The 22,510-nt window shown below is 38.9% G+C and overlaps 1 protein-coding gene across 5 annotated transcripts in view; it reads right to left on the bottom strand.

Moving 5' to 3' along the window:
- Positions 1–8,884: 8,884 nt before the first annotated feature.
- The window catches only part of DYNC1I1 (dynein cytoplasmic 1 intermediate chain 1), a 306,141-nt gene continuing 292,515 nt past the window's right edge, over positions 8,885–22,510 (bottom strand). For all 5 annotated transcript variants that reach the window (XM_027574568.2, XM_027574567.2, XM_027574570.2 and 2 more), the window contains one exon: positions 8,885–9,836. In XM_027574568.2, coding sequence (XP_027430369.1) covers positions 9,726–9,836 — 111 coding nt within the window. In that variant the 3' untranslated portion in view covers positions 8,885–9,725. The remainder of the gene's footprint in view (positions 9,837–22,510) is intronic.

Below are 22,510 nucleotides of genomic sequence, written 5' to 3'. Positions count from 1 at the left end.
CTAAAGGGAAGTATAGCATGATGTTTTTAGGGCAGAAGAAAGAATAAGCAAATAAGGTCAACTGAAATATGCAATCTGAAGAACAAAAAGGGGAAACAAGAAAGAAAATTGAACACAGTCCCATGGGAAACCATCATGTATGCCAATATGCCCATAATAGGAGTTCCAGAAGGAGAGGAGACAGAAAAAGGGCAGAATTCTTGAAGAGGTAGAGGCTGAAAACTTCCCCAAATTGATGAAAAACAACCTACGTATCTGAGAAGCTCCGTGAAATCCAAGTAGGACAAACTCAGAGATCCACCCACAAATACATCAGAATCAAACTATCAGAACAAAACCTGTGAGGGAATCTTGCAGCTACAAGAAAGAAGCAACTCATATACAAGGGATCCTAAATAAGATTAACAGCTGATATCTTATCTGAAGCCATAGAGGCCAGAAGGCAATGGGATGAGATATTCAAAGTGCTGGGGGAAAAAAAAATGTCAATGAAGATTTCTACTTCTAATAAAATGATTCTTCAGAAATGAGAGAAACATTCCCAGATAAGGAAACCCTGAAAGTTTGTCGCTAGCAGTCCTGTCCTACAACAGATGCTAAAGAGTCCAGGCTAAAATGAAAGGACACCAGAGGGCGATTTCAAAATAATAAAAGGGTCAGTTTACTAAATATGTAAGTATATCATAACAGAGCTTCAAAGTGCATGAATAAAAATGGAGAGAACTAAAGGATAAATAGACAAATCACAGCCATATTTACATTTTCCACTTCCCTTCTCAGTAATTGAACACATAGAAAATAGTAAGATTACAGAAGATTGAAACAGTACTCTCAGGCAGTTTAATCTATTTGACATTTTTAGAACCACAGACCCAATATCTCCAGAATTCACATTATTTTTAAGTGCACATGGAACATTGACCAAGCTAGACCATATGCTAGCCCATAAAATAAATCTTAATAAATTTCAAAGGATTTGAAATATAGAGTATTTCTTACTCTGTATGTTTTCTTACCGAGCAAAATCAAACTAGAAATAAAAACAAAGATACCTGGAAAGCTTTCCGAATATTTGGAAATTAAACACACTTCTAAAAAGCCCATGGGTCAAATAATATATTACAACAGAAATTAGAAAATATTTTGAACAGAATGATAACAAAAGCACAACATCAAAATGTGTAGGATGCATACAGTAAAAGCAGTAAGGAGTTTTACAACCTTAAAGGCCTAAATTAGAAGAAAAGTGTTTTACAACCAGTGATCTAAGTTTCTACTTTAGGAAGTAGGAAAAAAAGCAAATTTAAATCCAAAGTAGAAGAAAAAGTGGACAAACAATAGAGAAAAATCAACAATTCCAAAAGCTGGTTCTTTAAATAGATTAACAATGTTGATACCTGACAAGACTATTAAAAAAAAAAAAATTACCAATATATCAAGAATTAAAAAGACATTTGTGATTCTATATATATATAAAGGTAATGAGGGGGTAAAAAATAATTTTATGTTAATTTGATGAAATGGACACATTTCTTGAAAAAATACAACTTGCCAACATGGAACCAAAAAAAAAAAAATCTGAATAGGCTATTTCTATTAAGTAAATGAATTTATTACCAAAAACTTTCTCACAAAACCACATGGCTTCACCAGTGAATTCTATTTAAGGGAGAATTAATACCAATATTATACTCTTACACAGAATAGAGGGTGGTGGAACATTTCTCAGCTCCTCACGTGAGCAGCATCATGTAACAGACCTGACAAAGACATTACAAGAATAGAAAGTTACAGACCAGTATCCCTAAGGAACAATTATGGGAAACTGCTTTAATTATTAGCAAATAGAATCTAGCAATATATTTTGATCAAATGAGGTTTATACCAGGATGGCAAGGTTGGATTAACATTAAAAAAACAACAAAAGCCTTCAAAATGAATAACAAATTTGGAGTACTTAATACTGCCTGATTTCAAGACTTACTAAAAGCTATAGCAATAGACAAATTGCTCAAAAAATAGAATAGTGTGTTCATAAAACTACCTATTTGTATATCATCAATTGACTTTTTACCAAGGATGCTAATTCAATTTAATGGTCAAAAAGAAAATTTTTTTCAGCACATATTGCCAGACCAGCTAAATATCCATAAATTTAAAAAAAAATTAGTTTTGACCACTGCCTCATCCCATACACAAATGTTAAGATTAATCATAGAGCTAAACGTAAAGCCTAAAACAATAAAATATCCAGAAGAAAACAAGATGGTATCTCTGTGACCTGTAGCAAGCAAAGATTTTCTAGGAAGAACTATAAAATTAGAAAGTATTAAAATGGGCAAATTGGACTTTAAGAAAATTTAACATTTCTTCATATCACAATATTTTAAGGGAATGAAGTTCCAAGTCCTAGACTGGGAAAAATATTTGTAACACTGACAAAGGATTTATATATAGGTTATATAAAGAACTCTCTTAATAATAAAAAGAAAATCCAGTTCTTAAAAATGGCCAAAATATTTGAGCAGCTTTTTTACAGAAAAAGGTGTAATGTGACATGTAAGAATGGCCAATAAGCACATGAAAAGGTGCTCAAAACCATTAGTCATCAAGTATAGGCAAACAACCCACAGCTAGATACTGTTACATACTCCCCAAGATGGTCCAAATGAAATAGACCAACAATACTAGATACTGGAACAGCTGTGGAGCAACTTGGAACTCAGATGCTTTGTTGGTGGAAATGCTAGATGGTACAACCACTTTGGAGAACGCTTTTGAATATTCTTAGAAAGTTACACACTAATGTTCAGTAACTGGTGAATGAATAAATACAGAATAATCAGAAAATGGAATACCAGTCAGCAATAAAAAGGGACATATTACTAAAATATTCAGCACATGGACAAATGTCAAAAAAATTATGTCAAGCAAAATAACCCGAGACATAACAATCAGGCCTGCTGTGTGATTTCACTTCTATGAAGTTAAAGAATGGAACAGACACAACTAATCTGCGTTGACAGAAATCAAAACAGTGATTGCTAGAAAGGGCCACAGGAGTATTTCCCTCCTTATTAAAACGTTCTGGATCTTGTTTTGTCTGCTGGTTATGTAAGTGTACATAATTGTTAAAATTTGTTGAACCAAACACTTCCTATCTGTGCATTTTATCATATGTGAATTACACCTCAATATAAATACAAAAACTTACACTTTTTCTCACTTTAATTTTACATATAATTTTTAATTCTCCCTCTCAATGCTCTCATTGGGAGCGTCAGATGCTTTTAAGCTCATCTTCAGTTGCTGTTGTTGCTATTTTAAACTATGACTTCTTATTGAGGTTGATGGTAAGCAGTTAGAGAGCCTGTTACTTTCACAGATAAAAGGTTAGTTGGAAAATTCAGAGGAATGACCTTAATTATATGAAAGTGTCAAATTTTGAAATATGTGCATAAGGGTTTATAAACTCAGTGCTTTCTGCATTCTGGACAGAAGAAACAGTGACAAAGGCCCTATGGGTGGAGGTGCGTGGCGTGTCAAAGGAAGAGTGAGGTAGGAGAAATGGGAGTAGATTAGCGAAGATTAAGTAACTCGATAGAAGATCAGACAGGAAGTGAAAGTCAAATCATACAGGGCCTGTGGGCCACTATCAGGATTTTGCCTTTACTCCAAAGAGCCTTTCATGTGTTTTGGTTTGGTTCGGTTGTGTTTATTGAAGTTGAGTTGACCTACCATGTCAGATTAGTTTCAGGTGTTCAGCGTAGTAATTTGACATTTAATGCATTATAAAAAGCTCACCACAATAAGTGTAGTCATCATCTGTCACCATACAAAGTTATTAAAATATTACTATATTGCCTATGCTATACTTTATATCCCCATGACTTAAGCCATTGGTGTGCTTTAAGCTGAGGAGTTCAGTGTTGTAACAGTGTCATTTAAGCGGCTATATCGGGAAGAGACTGAAGAGGTCGAAGGTGGAAGCTGGGAGGTCAGGAGATCCTTGCAAGAATTCATGAGACAGATGATGGCTTGGCCTAGGGCAGTGTATGTATATGTACTTACTCCTGGCCCCTTGTCTTTCCACACAGAGTGGATGACTATGTGCGTACCTTACAGCTCTGTCTATTGGAAAGTTTTTCCCTCTTTACTGTCTTCTGAGGCCACCCTTAAATACGGCTGTAATGTAGCTGTCACCCATTCTTAACTTTCACCCACAAACTGAGCCAACCCATATGTAAACCAAGCTCGGAACTTTTTCTCTTTTTTTCAGCCAGTCCTACAGAACCCACCCTCCCCACGTATGACCATATATGAAGCACGGGAAAGGGATGCTGGTGAAATCCTGTTGGGTGACATTGGGCTTCTGGCTGCCTTGCTCATGCAGCTTACTCATGCCCTCTGGTTCTGCTCAGATGTACATCCTGGATGCACAATTTCCATCTTATGGAAGAGGTTTCTTCTGGATCTTTCTAACTTTATAACTTGGTAAGGCTGCCAGGACTCGCTGGGCTATTTGGATGTCTAGTATCTTCATATCTTCATGGTGAAGAGCTCTACTTCTTCCATGACCCAGTCACATGTCAGGCACTATTTCTCAAAAGTCACATAATTCTTCGCTTCAGATTGCTCAACTTTCCTTTGGAACCTCATGGGCCACTATTACAATTTCCCTACTGGGGCTTGCCATAAGTTGTCATATCTTTTCCCACCGGTGACGCTTCTAATACCATAGCATCTGTTGGTTGAATGGCCTGGTAGAGCTCCTTGCACTGCAGTTCAGATCTAGTGCAAAGTCCTTTCTCATTCTGAGCCCCACCCAATGCCTTGCATGCCACCTGGTAGAACTGAGTATTCTAAGACGTGGAGTGTGTTGCCTTCAGAACCTAGAGAGGCCTTCCAGGCTGTGCTTCCTTGTGTTGGGAGTTCTAAGCTCCAGCACTTTTTCACTTGGGAAGGGATATCCCAGCATGTACCTAAAAATTCCAATGAAGTAGCATGTTCTCAAATCTTCCTTGAATCTATCTCCCACCCTTTGGAGTATATAAACCTTACTGGACTTCTGGTGCATTAGTTAACTCTTTATGCTGCCTAATCAGTGTGATGCCATTGATGTAATGGGTTGATATAATGTTCTGTGGATGTTCAGGCAAGTCCAGACCTATTTAGAATATGGTGGAGGATAAGTTAACAGCCCTGAGACAGAAGTGTAAATAAATATTGTGCTCTTTCCCACATAAGTACAAAGTGTTTCTAATCTTATATAGTTGGAATAGAAAATAATGCATTCATCAATCAGCCACCTACCGTGTGCCAGAGGCCTTATTAATCTGTTCCAGGAAAGATGTGACATACGACATAGCAGCTTTGATAAGAGCTCCTGCTTGGTTGAGCTTGCAGAACTCTTCAGTTATTCTCCAAGATCCATCTAACTTATGAAGGGGCCAGACTGGTGTCTTAAATGGATACATTCTAGGGACCACCACTCTGCATCTTCTAGGACTCTAAGAATATCACTAACGTCTGCCATCCTCCCCGCCCTACCCTGAGATGTAATATTGTTTTTTATTTACCATCTTGGTAGGAGGAGATGGGCGTATGGCAGTTTCAGAGACCTCCCCTTGGCCTTCCCTTCTGTATAGCTCTTACCCCAGAGGCCAGGGACACCATGCCAAGTATGTCAGTTCCAATTGAACAGTCAGGATTGGGGAAATGGTCACTGTATGTGTCCATAGACCCAGGGAGCCCTTTGTGACCTAGAGGGCTTTATTATCTTACCTAGTCACTCTAAGTTACCATTCTAACTGAGGGACTATGATACGGCTTTGGGTTTCATTGTGAACCTAGACCCTGTATCCACTAGGTCTCCAAGTACCTGATTTTTCTTTCTGCATTATACATTGACCTGAATAAATGGCCATAGGTCCCTTTGGGAAGGACTGAAGAAATCATCACAATATGTTTGCCATGTATCCTTCCTGTTGGGCGAGATACCTCTTCAGTCAATGGGTTCTAGACCAAAAAATTGGCTCCGGTCTGGGTAATGAGCAGAGAAGCATGATTTTCTATTGAGGTAAAGAGCCTTGAGCCACTTGCTCCCAATTTTTTCATTTCTTGTCTTTTTTTTTTTGCTCCCAATTTTTTCATTTCTTGTCTTTTTTTTTTTGCTCCTCCATTCTTGCTTTTATGTTTTCAGTTACAGATGTTAACCACCATTTGAGCTGCCTGTTTTGCCCTTAGGATGCTACGTTCTATGAATGTGTAAAGCCTCCTTTGCTGCTCCTCTGATGTAGCTGGCCATTATGGTAATTGTGGCTTCCTGGTTTCTGGGTTTAACTGCTGCCACCTGGTCACTGTTACTCCAGGGTGTCATCATCCCCACAGATACTACCAAGCTCTGCTTTGTGACTGTGTCTCCTGCCGTCAGCCCTGGCCTGCAAAGAAGGCCACGACTAAAATCCCTGGAGATACTTAGGTTTCTCTCACTAGCTCATTGCTGATGGTGTTGGTGAAGGGTGTGTGCTCTGGGCCCTCCTATGTAATGTAACACTTGGATGTGTCTTCCAGCTTTACTTAATATTTCTATTCTAACATCTACTTCCTTCAATCTCTTTATTCCTATCTGTACTATCAGTCAGGGCAACTCACACATTTTCACTTAAGTGTAGGCTATGGCTTTTCCAGACTTCTAAGAACGACTGTATCAACCACCCTATCCCCTGGAGTCCTTGCCAGAGTATAAAATCGCATATCCCAAAGAAGTGGCCCAAAGTTAGTGAATTCTTGCATATCCCGTCTTACATTCTGGCTCCCTTAAATCCCTACAAGTCCAATCTCAGTGCTGCTTCCCTGGCCCCTAATGGTACTTGTTAATTTTTTTTTTTTAAGATTTATTTATTCATCAGAGAAAGCACAAACAGGGGGAGCGGAAGGCAAAGGGAGAAGCAGGCTGCTCATCGAGCAGGGAGCCCAATGCGGGACTTGATCCCAGGACCCGGGGATCATGACCCGAGCCGAAGGCGGGCGCTTAACCGACTGAGCCACACAGGTGTCCCAGTATTTGTTTATTCTTGCAACTCTCTTGGTGATTAGTCAGTCTCTTTACTCTCTTATGAGGCCCAGCATGTCTTCTCCAGACAGATTAGGCTGGGAGAACCATCAGATGTTGGTCTGACCCTGAGAGAAAGGGAAAGAATGGGGGCGCCTGGGTGGCTCAGTTGGTTAAGCGACTGCCTTCGGCTTGGGTCATGATCCTGGAGTCCCGGGATCGAGTCCCACATCGGGCTCCCTGCTCAGCGGGGAGCCTGCTGCTCCCTCTGACCCTTCCCCCTCTCATGCTCTCTCTCTCATTCTCTCTCTCAAATAAAATCTTAAAAAAAAAAAAAAAGGGAAAGAATGGAGGGAGGGAGGGAGGAAGGGAAGGAAGAATGGTTAGTTTTAGATTGCAGTACAGTTCTAGAAAGTTTTAGCAATGCTGACAGGGAGTCCCTTGAGCCAGTCACCTCTCAGAGAAGTCTCACATCTCCCAAGAACAGGCCTGCCTCAGTATCTGCCCATGCTGCGAGCAGCCAGTGGAAAGCATGGCCTTGGTCAAACATGGTGATGGATCTCAAAGCAGAGCAGCTGGGGCTGTTAGGTGTGCCGTCAGCAGTAGGAGATGAGAGAGGCAAATTTTCATGACCACCACATTCCATCCAGGACATGAGACGGCTGCGGACTGGCTGGGTATCTCTCTAGCCACATGGCCACTGCACAGTCACCTTGGGCCCATGTGTGGCCTGGAGGTCTCGGGATGGTTTTACCTCTTACACAGATGGTTGTACTTCTTGACTTAGGGACAAAGAGTGAATGTGCTCAGAGACCAAAAGGAAGCTGTAAGTCTTCTCATAACCATGTCCTGGACCCCACACAGCATCACTTCCCCCATATGCCATCATTTATACCAGGTCAGCCCAGACTCCACATGGAGTCTCTACACAAGACTGTTTTGGAGACTAGCTACCACAGTGGGATGTGTATGTATATAAACTCATGTAATGTTTCATGTGCTTACTACAGGAGGCTCTGGCCTTTTCACCATTCGGTCTTTACTCATGGAATCATGGAGAGTTTGGTCTGTAATAGCAACTCATGGATTATTGATTTATTCTTGGTCCTTTAGTGTAAGCTTGAGAAACTTTTTTTCCCCTGGTACTTTTATTGGATTGCTTTTAAACCTATTGAAGACCCTCATATTTTATCTTCAAAAATTTAATTCCTGCCTTCAAAGAATTTCAATATCTATATACCATAGGGCACTTAGAGCAAAAGCATGCCATTATTTTTAAAAGAAATCTCACAGTTAAAGGAGTCCCTACCACCAAAGCACCATGGAGATTCTCTTCCTGAAAAGCTAGAAGTCTGTCTTCAGATGTTTTTCATGACTCAACCACTATTTATTTGAATTCTCTCGAGGCATGAAATGACTTTTTAGAAAATTTTCTATTAAAATTGTTTATAGACATATTGCCTAGTCCAATAGCAATAAACAATTTTCTGGTGTAAATTTTTTAAAAATTGGAAGAAATGTGCAGAACATTTGGTATCTGTTCACCTTAACCTGTTTTCCTTACTCCAACATTTGAGACCGTCTTTGGGCAAAGAGTGGCTCTGGTGAAGGAGATAAGGGAAAGCTTTCCAAAAAACCACACACTTTCCCTCGTAAAAATAAAACCAGAGTCTTGGTTTAAGTCAAGTCCAACCAGGCTGGCTGCCTGTTTGTTAGTTCATTATCAATCTTTAACATGGCCTTAACGTATCTTCCCCACCCTCTTGTCATAGCAAAATTCCAGTCAGGCTTTCCCCAAGCAAAGGATTTATCCACGCTGGTGCAGACCTGGTTTGGAACATTTTATTGGCAATACTGGTGTCATATTCAGGAACCATAGATTTTTGTTGGACTGTGTTAGCTTGAATGACAAGTATCAATGGTCAACTACACTTGAAATATTGTTAAAGTACCTAGAAGTAATAGGCATTAAAATTCATTCCGCTCACTGCAGCAAACCTCTAAAGACTTCTTGTCCTCAGTAGAACCGGCATGCTGTAATTGTTATTTGGAACTTAATGTAACCTCAACAGCAGCAGAGAGACAATACGGTCCTCTCATTATGCACATGCTCTAGGATCATTTATTTTAATGCTTTCAAATAAATATGTTCCATGCAGCACACCACAATAAATAAGGAGCAGCAATGTTCTTCTAGTAAATCCATCCATAATGTGAGTCACCATGTAAAACACCACATCTCAAGTCTTTGGCCCTGTACCATATCATGAAGCACACCACATCTGCACCTAATCATATCTGGCTTCATATGGATTTAATAGGACTATGCCAGAAGTGCATGTAAGAACAAATTTAACCAGAGGTTTCCAGCTATTAAATACAGCTACTAAGTAGTTAAAAGGCAACAACTAAACCCGTAAAGCCTACACCCCCCCCCCCCCAATTTTTGAGACAGAAATACAAAGATAGAAAGGCTCTGGTGAATGGCAGGTCAGTGGAAAGCGGGGTGGGATACATTTGGAATACTTGGAGCAAAGCCAGCACAATAGGACACCCGAAAGGTCACGCAACACTGATGCTGAGTGGACGCTGAATGCAAGTGGGATCGACGACGGCAGAGCCGAGTTCTAGAAGGCGAAGGTCGGGGCTGGGGTCGGGTGGTTCGTTTCCACTAGGCAGATAACTCAACGGTGCCTTCCTCCTCACTGTCAGCTCTGTTAGCACGAATCTCCACGAGGGTCCTGGCAAAGCGGGTCCACTCGTCATTGTGGGGCACCGCAAGCTGCAAAGCAGATTAATGGAAACTGGTGAGCAAGTGTCTCACGGGCCAGAAAGCCTTGAAGCCTGCCTGACAGCTTCTCCCGAGGCGGCTGTTTCTCTTGGAATATGAAAGAGACCAGATCTTCTTCCCTCCGTCAGCCCGGAAGTGTCACTCTTAAACTGAGAGTAATGTCACTCGCAGAAGAAAAATCACTCGTGGAGTTTATAAAACTTTAAAAAACTCATGTAAACTATACCAGTAGTCAGTTAAAGCACTTTCAGTCATGAAAATTCATCCTAAGGAGACCAGAGTTAAAGTGAACACAGCAAATAAAAACTGCACAACTGACTAGGATTTTGAAATAACTGTGGTATTGCCTTTTTAAGCCCAGGCTACTGGTCCTTTTTTAAAGTCTGGCTAATGTGCTAATATGCATGGCAAAAGTCTAGTTTACATATACAAAGAAATCTTACTATGAAATAATGATTTGGCTTTTTCAGCAAGATCTTACCAAGAGTTCTAAGTCCTTTACATGTATTAACTCATTCCTAACAACAACCCTATCTATGTAGGGTAATATTAGTATTTCCATCTTACGGAAGAAGAAATCAGAGCACAGAAAGACCAAATCATCTGACTCAGATCGCACAGCTAGCAAATATCAATGCCAGTGTTCTCTAGCTCCAGGATCTGCATCCCTAGCCAGTATGCTGTACCTATCTGCCAAAAAGGTGGGGGGGGGGGGTATAAAATTTCCCAAATACTATCTATCTTCTTCTATGCACAATTCAATGAGGGGAAAATTAACCCCACCCGATACAAATTACATGTATGAATTTTGTTAGCTGATTTAAAGGACAGGAATTTCTTCACAAAGCATCCAAAAATAAATTGCTTAAAGATAACCATGCAAATGCTTGCAATGGAAAAGAGAATTACTTGAAGATGAGAAGCAGAATCAAGTAGAAGTCTGAATGGCTTTTATAGAGAATAAAATTGATTTAGGCTGTACGGTGATTTTCTTGGAGGCCTGCCCTATAAGATGGGGTAACCCATCTGTAGGTACCTAGTGCTGCACCTATTCTATAAACAGTAATAACATTCATCTCCATATACATTTTTGAAAATAAAGAGGAAGCAAATAAAGCTTTGTGACCACTTTTACAGCTGAAAAATTACCCACTTTGTATAGAGCCAAATGGAACTTTAAATTTTTACTACAGGGGATGATACTCTCAGATAATGTCTAAGACAGCTTCTTGGAGGATGGCATCATCAGTCGACGACGTATATCCTGCCATCAGTGTTCTAAGTACTAAGGTTTAAGCGTTTCAGTAATACAATTTTGGAAATGATCTACAGATGGGGGAGTAAGGCCTACTTATTTTGAGAAATGCAGTACCAATAAGAATTCTCATTTGGTCGTTTGAATGAGTTTTTGAATGGTTAACTACTTCCCTAGTTACTGAAATGAATCCAAATTTCCCCTTAGGCAATGACATAAATTCACAATAGGATTGAATGACAGTTACCCCTTCCCTCAGTCCATTTTCCCTACTTTGAGCTCTTTTCCTAGGTTCTACCATTCTTCATTTTTCTTTTCAGTTTTAGAAAATACTGCACCGGGGAGATGAGGCCTCCAAAATAAATGCTACAAAAGAGCTAACAAAAAGCACAAGCAGCAAAGGGTTGGTATCATATTTAAATGAAAGAACAAACAGGTCCACTATTTTTTTCTCTTCTCCAACTCCTGACCCAAGTCCTTCCAAAAAGAACCACAGCACTAAAGCCTAGCGAGACACAAAGCCAACCATGGTAACATAACTTTTTCTCATATGAGGTGAGAATCAAGCTATAACTAAAGCACCTCATAATTTCACAGAACTTGAAGTATTGGGGAAAAAGCAGGCCTTCCTAATAATACATTACACAATATGGGATACAGTATAGTACTCTAGAAGCTTGGCTCCTAAACATAACACTGCATTATTGTTGAAGTGGTATAAGGTTATTTTTAAAGATTTTATTTATTTATTTGACAGAGTGAGAGAGCGCGCACACACAAGCAGGCAGAGTGGCAGGCAGAGGGAGAGGGAGAAGCAGGCCCCCCGATGAGCAAGAAGCTCGACGTGGGGCTTGATCCCAGGACCCTGAGGTCATGACCTGAGCCAAAGGCAGATGCCCAACCGAATGAGCCACCCAGGCGCCCCTGAAGTGGTATAAGTTTAAATTGGCATATGATTCCATTGGTAATGTTTTATTGATAGCAACATATAGGAACTATATACTCAAACAAGAAAACAGGTAAATATATTTTAGAGTTTTCATGCAGTAGTAATGGCAAGACTGTTAAGAAATGATACTAATAAAGATGAGGAAACGTTACGGTTTGAATGTGTGCCCAGGTACAGTTGGGGACAGAATTGAGTACCCTTTATGACATTTAAGTTGTACATCTAACTTTTCAAAAATGAATTCTGTTAAATTTAAATGTTTCTAATGAAGAAACAAAAGTACCCTAGAGTGGAACTACACTTGACCTTTTCCATGGGGATGGGAATAATAGTACTATAATACCAACACCTGGCCTCCCCTCACAGAAGAGCTCCTAGTATTCTAACATGTCTTGTACTCTTTTTGATCTGTGAAAGTTTCATTTAGGTTGGAAATATTAGAAGTTAAAAAAAAAACATTCTACCAAGAATTTTCCTCTCTAGAATACCATAAACTTCACAGAAATGTTAGTTTGCTTTGGTTCACAAACAAAACCACAACAAAACACATTCCAGGGTAGAACACAATGAAAACACAATTGCTTCTAGAAACTTAAATTTACCTACCTCATCCTATTACACTTTCTCATTTAGTTGGCTATAAAAATAACCCAAGATGATTGTAACGTTAGATTTAGAAGGTGGACTGCACACTGCCCCATTTTTAGAATTAAGTATCACCATCAGGAAGCACTTTAAGTATAATCTTAGCTTGAATGTGTGAATTTGTATTCACAGGCGGTTTCCACACCCAAAGTAATAATTTTTGGCATCTGTGTTACTTGGGAGGTAAGATCAAACAGGCGTCCTAACAAACAAGACGACCACTCCTTTCCTTTTACATCGGCGGCTGTGCAGAGCCTCCGTTTGGGCAGAAGCGTCCTTCTTATCCTTGGCACTCGTGACTTTTCCCACCTGTTTTTCTCTGATTGGAAATGGCTGGAAAGGAGGCTCATGAGCACAAATTCATCTGAGACTTTCTTGCGGAGACTTCTAATCCAGTAATACCTTAATCATGAAGTAGGAAAATTCTTTGTCCATGTTTCTTAGTTAAAGAATAAGACTGCTCTCGTGTTCCTCTTCCTAGCACACCAATGTATTCATTTGGCAGGGACTGAGTACCCACTATATGCCTGGCCCTGTGCGAGGGATTAAAGAGACAGCAGTGAATAATTTTGGCATACGATGACCATTGAAAAACAGGCAAAAATGATGTTTTCTTAGGCCAAAATATGTGAATACTGTCATAGGTATTCGTTCATTATTTTTTTTTTTCACTTCACCGACATTCCAAACATGAATAGCCTAAAACTGATCTTACAGTGACAAGTGCAACACTTCTCGGTGTGGGTTGTGTGTCAGGCAAGTAACAGGGAAGCAAATGACACGTTAATGACACGGCTTCAGCATCTCCTTACGTTTCTATCAAGACATTAAAGGCTAAATGTAGAGCAAAGTAGTTCAGAATAATTTTCCAACAATTTCCATTTCACGATAGGAAAAATAATCACACAAGTTTTTAATCGTGATGAGTAATTTCCATTGATTAAAAAATAGAAGCACTGTGAAGGAAATAGCCCATAGTGATAGCAAGGGAATGCCATAAAGAAGGACTTCTAAAACTTGTCCAGTATTGTACTGAATCAGAATGGATCTGGAAACATTTTCTGCCTTCAGATTCATCTGCCAAAGTCCACATCCTAGGTCAGGGATGATTCAGATTTTCCCACTGCTTCGTAGACAAGGTGCATCAACAAGCCAGTTCAAGCCCCTCCCCCCCACCCATTAGAAAAGTTCTAATTTTTTGCTAAGTGTATAAAGCATTTTTATGCCACAAGCACTCAGGGCTCTGATTCCTGAGATAGTACAATCTTAGTTCTAAGAGTGATGGCCTGTTACTGAAATGATATGACCCTATTTTTACAGCCAGGGGAACTAAGGACAAAGGTAGTTTCTGAAGTAGCAATTTGGCCCTAAGGAGGAGGTAAAATGAAGCTCAGATTTGGACAGGAGACTTAAGTCCTGTTCTCATCTTGGTTACTGGCAACGGTCGGGCACTTAACCTCTCATTGCCTCAATTGTAAAATGGGGATGATGGTGTTTGACCCATTTATCAAAAGAGATGTGAAGAGGATGAGAAAGGTAATCTAAGGGAAGAAAATACTATGAGTTCATCATGGAATAGTCATGCATTCTTTTTCTTTAAAGTGTCACTCAGATTGAACATGTTCCTAAAAACGATCTCTATAAGTGGCACACACATCAATTCGATAGCATTTTTGTGGTTCTCGTTTTCTTAAAAAAAATTAATTCTGATGTTTACCATGTCAGGACATTCAGGAACAAGGCACAGACCTCTTTTAACAGGGAAAAGAACGGGGAGTTCGATGACTTGCTGAAGAGCACATAAGCCCCCAGCGTTAGTGTGGGGCACCCAGGAGCCTCTCCCTTCGTGAAATGCCAGCATTTCACCACAGCAGGATGGCTGCCAGGTAATGTGCTCTGAATCACCTGCTAAAAGATTCTAAAGACTACATTTAATCTTCTAGGATCCTTGGGAGGTAAGAGGTCAAAAATAAAAAGCAAAAGTGCAGAAGTTGTGGAAAAATTTATGAAAATGGATCATTTTAGTTCCCTCCTCTCTACTTCTGAGGCTGCATGGACCTGCCCCCTCCCTGCCTGAATGGACAGGAGGGGGCCCCTGGATCCTGCCCCAGCCCGTTCCCCAAATAACTAGTTGGCCTAACTGCCGCGTGGCTGGCCTGCACCTCTCATGCACTTAAAGGGAGACAGAGATTGCAGAATGACTAAGTTTTGAGAATGGAGCCAGGGTTAACTTTTTCCACCTTCAATACTGGCCAGATGGCAGTTTCTTTTCCCTACTCTGCACTTATTTGCTGTGCGTGCTTATGAAATTGATATTTTAACGTCTCTGATCTTAATTTCTCCATTTGTGAGAAAGGAATTTTGAGACCCATCTCCTAGGATTGCTGTATATAGTAAATAAGACTCCCCCCACCAAAAAAAAAAAAAAAATATATATATATATATATATATATAAAATGGGCTTACTAGCAGAGTGCCTGGCACATTATAAATGCTGCGGAAATGTTTTTTTCTTATTTTTCCTTAATGCTTATTCCCTTCTCCTCCATTATTTTTGTTATTTTGGTTTCTTTCCTTTTCTTTCTTCCCATTTTCTCCTTTTCACCTCTATAGAGCTGCATTTTTTTTAGAAATATTCCATATTTTTGTTACATTTGACTTCTTGAAAACGCACCCAAATAATTTCCTAAGTAATCATACTTCTAATACTAGCCAAATTTCATGAGCTGGGTATGGGGAAACGGTTCTTTCAGATCCCAAGAAAAATTCTGTCAGAGGACTTTTTATTGCTCATTTAAAAAAATCAAATTTAAAGTATAATTATTCCTTATAAATACAGGCCTACACGTGTATGTCTACAGATCCATGCATATTTACCTTTTGCCAGTACAGTGTTCCCTGTTTCCTTGGTAGGGCACTTTCTACAGTGAGATTCTACTTTTTTAGCTCAAGGTCCTACGGCTTTGTAACCACTGAACATGCTGTTATAAAAATCAAATGACTTTTTATAACCAGGGTTTAATACACAAATATCACTCACGTGTCCCTTTTTATAAGTACATGGCTAACAATTTTGAACAGTCCCCAGTCAAGCCTCCCTCATTTGTTAGTAATTTTAAAGGGTTTACAGTACCTAGCATTTGATTTTAAAAAGCTGCAGTAACTCCTACCAGCCCAAAGCTGAATTTTTTATGGTAAAAATATCTGTTTCAGGCATTGCTTATATAAAGATAGGTTAATTAAAAAAAAAAAATCTTGGACAATTAAGACAGAAAACTATTCCATGATTTCAGTTTGGTTTCACCGATACATTAAGCATGGCAAACAAATTAAAATGGATAGGACTCCAGGTTTCAGGATAAGTATTCCGTGGATGTGTGTTTCATCAGCATCTTCGTAATCTTTTAATTAAACGGAGTCATTACAAAAAAAGTCTGGGACAATTATGTTACCCAGTGATGCTGAACACATACATGGCAACTTACCTCCTGTATTCACCTAAAAAATTAAAGTTTTCTATGAAAAAGATATCTTACAAATTACCTTTTCACTTTAATATGCATTGATGTTTGTTGTCGTTAATGCATCTACAGAAACCGTGGAAGCGAATGCAGGTTTCCACAGAACGACTGCTAAACCCCTGTAAGCCCTAAAAGGTTTTTTTAAAAGTGCGATTCTTAATGGCACCCCACTTCAGGACACTGTGGACTTACTGGTATACAAATACACATTTGTGTTCAGAGGAAGCCGATATTTCTTCGGACAATTCCCTCTGCCACACACACAGATGGAAGCAAAGTGGGAGGTAATAAGCAATGAAACAGCCGCTGGGACGAGCAAGCTTACTTGCTTCACATAAATACAAGCTCCACTGTGTTTAACTCGTGGGGGAGTCTAGCATCACTGGTAACAATGGATGAAACCACGGACCAAAATTCCAAGCCAGAGTGCAGTATTCAGAGGGTGAGTACGCTGCAGTGTTCTACCACAAAAAGACATGCTGTGTGGTAACTTAGCATTTATAGCACTTTTAGGGAAGGCCGGAGGGTAGAAGTTACATTAGTCCCCATTCTGTAGCATCTGCCATTCCCAGTCAGTAGGATAAAATTTCTGTGAAATTTAGCGGCATGCAAACTACTATAGTAGTCTGACGAGATCCGACTATTTTTGGTTAAGAAAGAACCTACTTTATCATAAAATCTTATCTAAGGGACCCCTTATCCACCCGTGAGGCTTGCGATCTCTCTGCCAAAGTTCTCTTTCTAGTATCTGTAAATGAGTGGTTGACTTTTATAGCATGTTTGTTAGAACACCACTTTAAAAAAAAAAAAAAATCCATTACCACCCAATTAAGGAAAGAAATAAAGGTAAGACATAAAATCAAAAGTAAATACTAAAAAGGTAGGTCTATATCAATTTCAATAGCGAGCAACCATCGAAGGAAATAATTTATTTTAAATACTATCTTTAAAAAAGTGTTCCCCGTGTTAAAATTTAACATTATAGGAAGCACAACAAAATTCTGGAGTTTCTACCTGCAGAGGGAAAAAAGAACCACAGCTAAAAAAGGAAGAGTTAATTTACTAAGGCCTACCGATGACCTTGTTCACATTTGTATTAAAATCTCATCATCCTTTTTTCTTGAGAAACCTCTTAAGCGTTATTTTTTTATCATTATTATTATTTGGACCGATCTATTCCTCTGCCCAAAAGCTGGAAAAAGTGCTAAAAACATTGGCTGATGGGCAATCATGGAAAATAAACTTAGTAAACTTCAATTACCACTCTTTTTCCATAACAGATCAAGAAAATGACAGGGGAACGACAAAGCATCTGCTTGCTCCCAAGCTGCTCTGTCATATTAGCTGACCAAACCTATATCCCTTCCCCTCCTGATACTATTAACTGTAGGTTTTCTAGTAAATTCCTAGCAACCACTGCATCTAAGCAGTTTTGACAAAAAGAAAGCTTATTGCTAAACACCTTAAAAACATTTACCAAGGTAATAAAAGAAATGTCATTCCCTCCTACTGAATATTTGGGCATAAAAGAGGTATTTTTATAATGTAGTTCATGATTTACCATATCTGTAGTGTCCAAAAAAAGCACAGTGAAAAGGAAGCATTTTTCCAGTGGTTTGACAACTATTTGAATCAACTGTTAGGCTTTCATTACACTAGTGGCCAGTTGCTCACTTCTAGAAGCACAGGAGCGGTGAGAGGGACTGGGCTAGGGAGCGGGGAAGAAGGACGAGGCTTCTTTTCCAAATGTATTTTCTATATATCCCTCTCTGTGCAAATATACTTAAATGGATTATTTTTTCCTGTCCATCAGTCTGTAGCCAACTCGGAGGCTGCATTGTGAATGCTTCACAAGATTCAGCTTTCCCTTAACCTTCAACTTTCCCATAATGAGACATTAATTCCCCCAAATATTGATAGAGCGCCTTTTCTGTGCCGGGCACTGTGCTGGGCGAGGTTATCCTGTTCAAATAGACATTCGCTAAGTATCTACTTTTTGAATGTTTCTGTGGACATGGCACTCTAAACATTAGAAAAACCTTACTGAGGAATGTGATTAACCTAAGGAGGGCTGCCAAACTAAAAAAAAAAAAAAAAAAATTTTTTTCTAAATCAAAAGGGTGGCTGCTTTTTAGGCAACCAGAAGATGTTCACTTTTTACCTATGGGTCCTTAATGCTAAGATAAATAAAAAATAAAATACTTCATTTAAATGTTGTGAAACTATTGTCTGGCCACGAGGAGAAAGATCTTAGGGAATGGACCACTGATATGTTTTATCTGCCATCCTAAAAAAGTAAGAGTGCAAAATTTCTTCAACAAGGTTAAGCTTTGATATTTCCTAAATGATAAATAATTCATGCTTTAAAATGTAGAAGATGTTCTGATAGCTGACATTCTCAGAAATTCATGCAAACCTTCTTTGAAATTAGAATAGAATGATTCATTCACTTCCTCACTTTGCAAGTCCAACCTATATAGCATATAAATATTTGCACGTAAACACGCAGAAGCAGATACTTGATTTCATATCATCTTTTAGATATACCAAGAGGAGCACACACACTCCTGTAAGAAACAAACAGCCCTCCACTCCCATACAGGCCAGTGTTAATCCAGCCTCACAGATGATTGGAGCAGCTTCACGCTCGGCTGGTCTAAGCTGTGATTTGAGGCTACTGTTCTAAGCAGTAATTTTTCAAGATAAAATTTAGCAGTTTTGAAATTCTAAAACTAAACACAATTTTGTCAGCCATAAAAAAATTTTAACACTATAATTAATGACTGCTTCAAAATCCAAACTGCTATTGAAGATGACAGTTTGAAATCACAGAAGAATCATAAAGATGATTAATTATACAAACTGGTACTTGCTTCAGAAGGTTTATATTGATAGGCCATTTATCACCAAAATGGGAATATATGAATTTCATTGAATATTGCAAATTACTATGCACACATTAATTTGGTTTTTATAAAATTAGATATTAGGGTTTTCTTTTCATTGAATCAACTTCTCCGTAATACATAAAAGTCAGAAGTATTTTCTTATCAATCCAGAAAAAAAAGTGGCTTGAAAAGATATTAATCCTATAAATTCATTTTTATAAACTCATGCACCTGAATAAGCACACTATTTATATAATAATCAGCTTAATTATGATCTTTTACATATATAATTATCAAACTGAAAGCCACTGCTACTACATTCACTATAAGATGAGTAATTATAACATTAATTGGAATTAATAGTGCTTTTTCTTTTTCTCTTTTAAATTAAGCACTTTTCCTAGAAGACATCAAGTTAATACTAAAATTACAATCATACATTTTAACCAAATTATTTTATTTCAAATACATGTAATTTATTATGACAAGGAAATGGATTATTACTTCAAAGTAGCTTATTTTAGGTAATTATATTAGCACCCCAAATCTGTGCATACACATATACCTTTGTGCTTTTTTACTCCACTGCATAGTGTTGTGGCTATGGCAATAAAAATTCAGGTAAAAACTGAAAAGTCCCATTGAAAAATCCCAATGCTTTGTTTCAGTGTCATCAAATATCTAGATATTATCGACAGAACTATGTATTTGGATTTGCAGTTTTTATCTGGATGTTTGGCACCACAGAGTAATTTATGCCAAAGTCTTCTCTTTTCCAAGAAGTGTTTGGCATCCGCTAAAGGAAATAATATTGTTTATCCACTGAAGAATAAAGCCAGGACTTGCAAAGACCTTCAAGAATCGAGCAACTTGTGGCCACACTCACTTAAACACCAGTGTTTGGGGTGATTCTAACTGGACTTGGGGAAGCTGAGTCCAGCCCCGCTCTCCCTTCTGGACGCTGCCGCAGCCCGGCCATGCTATCAGGTTCGTCCTCAGCGGGGGCTGATGGCCTTCCCAAAGCACAACAATTAAGTGAACTGATTTCACATCCAGTTCTTTTTCATTAAGGGACTCTCATTTGAACTAACCCCCAAATCTCAGTGTAACTTTGCATTTTGTGTTCTGCACACCCCTTCCCCAAGGAGGGGGGATGACTTATATTCACGGCACCGACTTCTCCTGGAAAATGGATGCAGTTCCTGTCCTACTGCAAACATGAAGGAGTTCCACAAGGCAAACGATTATTGCCTAAGTGTAATCCACTTAAAAACCAGAAACGTGTTGTATTTATTTTGTGTCACTCAAATTCTTTTGAACTCCCAGCACTTCCAGTTTATCAGATTCCTCTATATTGAACTGCTCTTTAAAGTACAGGAGAGATGGCTCATCAAATCGCTTTCTTCTATCCGTCTGCTAGCTTGCCTAAGAAAACTGCTGGAGGCACTTTTTAAGGGTCCTTGTACATGACACCTGGACCACCATTCTGAAGTGTATCACCGTAGGCCATTTTTCCCGTTGGGATCCCAAATAAACTGTCATCCTAATTTTTCATTTCAGCTCTAAAATACACTCAGGTGAACATTTAAATCATGCTGTACCTTTTTAGCAGGTATGTGTGATCTCTTGTATTCACCTGCATTTTTCCTGTCAAGAATTTTTCAAGACCCTTTTAATACGGTAACAAATGTCAAGTTTACTGTATTTATTGAAATCTGTAATAAAATGACTGCTCTTCTCTTAGCCCCCAAGCAGTTATATGAACCATGTGATCTGAAATGCTGCCACAGTTGAGGGTTACCCGGTGAAGATGAATGCATGCTTTCTTAGGCAATTAGCGAGTGGGACACCAAACCAATAAAGCTAAGGGTGCTCAGATTTATTCATCTCCCCAAGTCGTTTTTAAGTTGCCATTTTCTTTTCCAAGTTCTACTGTATGCTGAAAATGATTTTGGAATTTTATCATTTGACTCCTGTGGAAATGTAATCAGGGATTTGAAACTTATGTGTATTTATCACAACTGAAAACAAAATCTTCCCTGGAAGAGGTTAATGGAAAAAGAAATAACAGGAGGTGGAAGATAAACTGCTTCTTTTCAAAACTGGAGCTGCAAACAGCATTCTAACTAATTCAGATAAGCAGCAAACATAGTTGTTAGGGGTATTTATGACAGCCCATCTGTGTGACAGCACTGAAGCATTAACAATAGCAACGGGCTTTCTATAAAACACATCTGCAAGACAGACAGGTAGATAGGCTGACTATCAATCATCAGGACATGTGAATAATTCTATACTCACTGGCCCATGTGCTATTAAAATCAGCTCCATATATATATATATGTGTGTGTGTATGTGTGTGTGTATATATATATATATATGTATATATATATATATATATATATAGAAAAGCTTGCTATTCAGTAAAGAGGCCATGGTGGTGAGTAATTCTTATTTTTAATTCTTTACAATATGTGTGTTCACACATCATTTAAAAAGTCCAACAATGATTAACCGCTCTCTACGAGTGCATTCTGAAGCAGCATACACTCACCGTTTTCGGGTTATATTTGTGGTTAACTTATGACTGGTTATCTTATCCATGTTTCAGTTAATTGAACAGGATCGTACAGCTCCACAGCAAACAGACTGCATCCCACAGTGTGAAGAGAAAGATCCTCAAAACTTATTCAAGAGTTGGCTTCATCTTTAAATTTACATCTTAGAAAATTTCAATGGTTTGTGCAACCACTGTCTATTTTAATAACTTTTAAGATACACAAATAGAATAAAAATTATAGCCAAATAATAAAAGGCGTCTTCTCTGTCTTCCATTGAATTCACACAACTTCCACTTATGCTAATGGAAGTTAAGCACCTGCTTCGCAAAGAAAATAGACCCCTATCTGTGAAAATAAATGTGTACAGTATATTTTCCAGATACAATGCTGAAATCAAACAACCAAAAATGTGTGCTATATAAACAAAGCATCATGTGGCCTACCTGGAAACATTGCTGTTTTATATTTTACCTCATTAGTTACAGGCCCCAACATATGACTCATGCCTTTGCCATTTGAATGCAACAAAAAGGAAAAAAGGGGTTGGGGGTGGGGGATGGACACACTCAATCTGGTGATTTCAGTGAACTCCTACACAATCCTCTGTTTACCCCTTCAGAAGTTCAGAATAAATTGCATCAGTAAATCTGGATTCAGGCCACTGCTCTCTGCCATCATCTTAAAAGTCATGGCGGATAAATGTACATAATAGAGGAGGGCATGATCATGGGGGCACGGTGCTGGGACTCCCTGCAGCAGCTGCAGCCTCAGCTGGGACAGGAGATGAGGCAGACGACCGTTAACAACCTGTGACGCCAGAGTCCCTTTCTGTAGTGTTCTCCTGGT

The sequence above is a fragment of the Zalophus californianus genome, chromosome 12 (assembly GCF_009762305.2).
Source record: "Zalophus californianus isolate mZalCal1 chromosome 12, mZalCal1.pri.v2, whole genome shotgun sequence".
Lineage (NCBI taxonomy): Eukaryota > Metazoa > Chordata > Mammalia > Carnivora > Otariidae > Zalophus > Zalophus californianus.
Note: the sequence above shows the minus strand (reverse complement) of the source record. Positions and strands in the feature narration are given on the sequence as shown.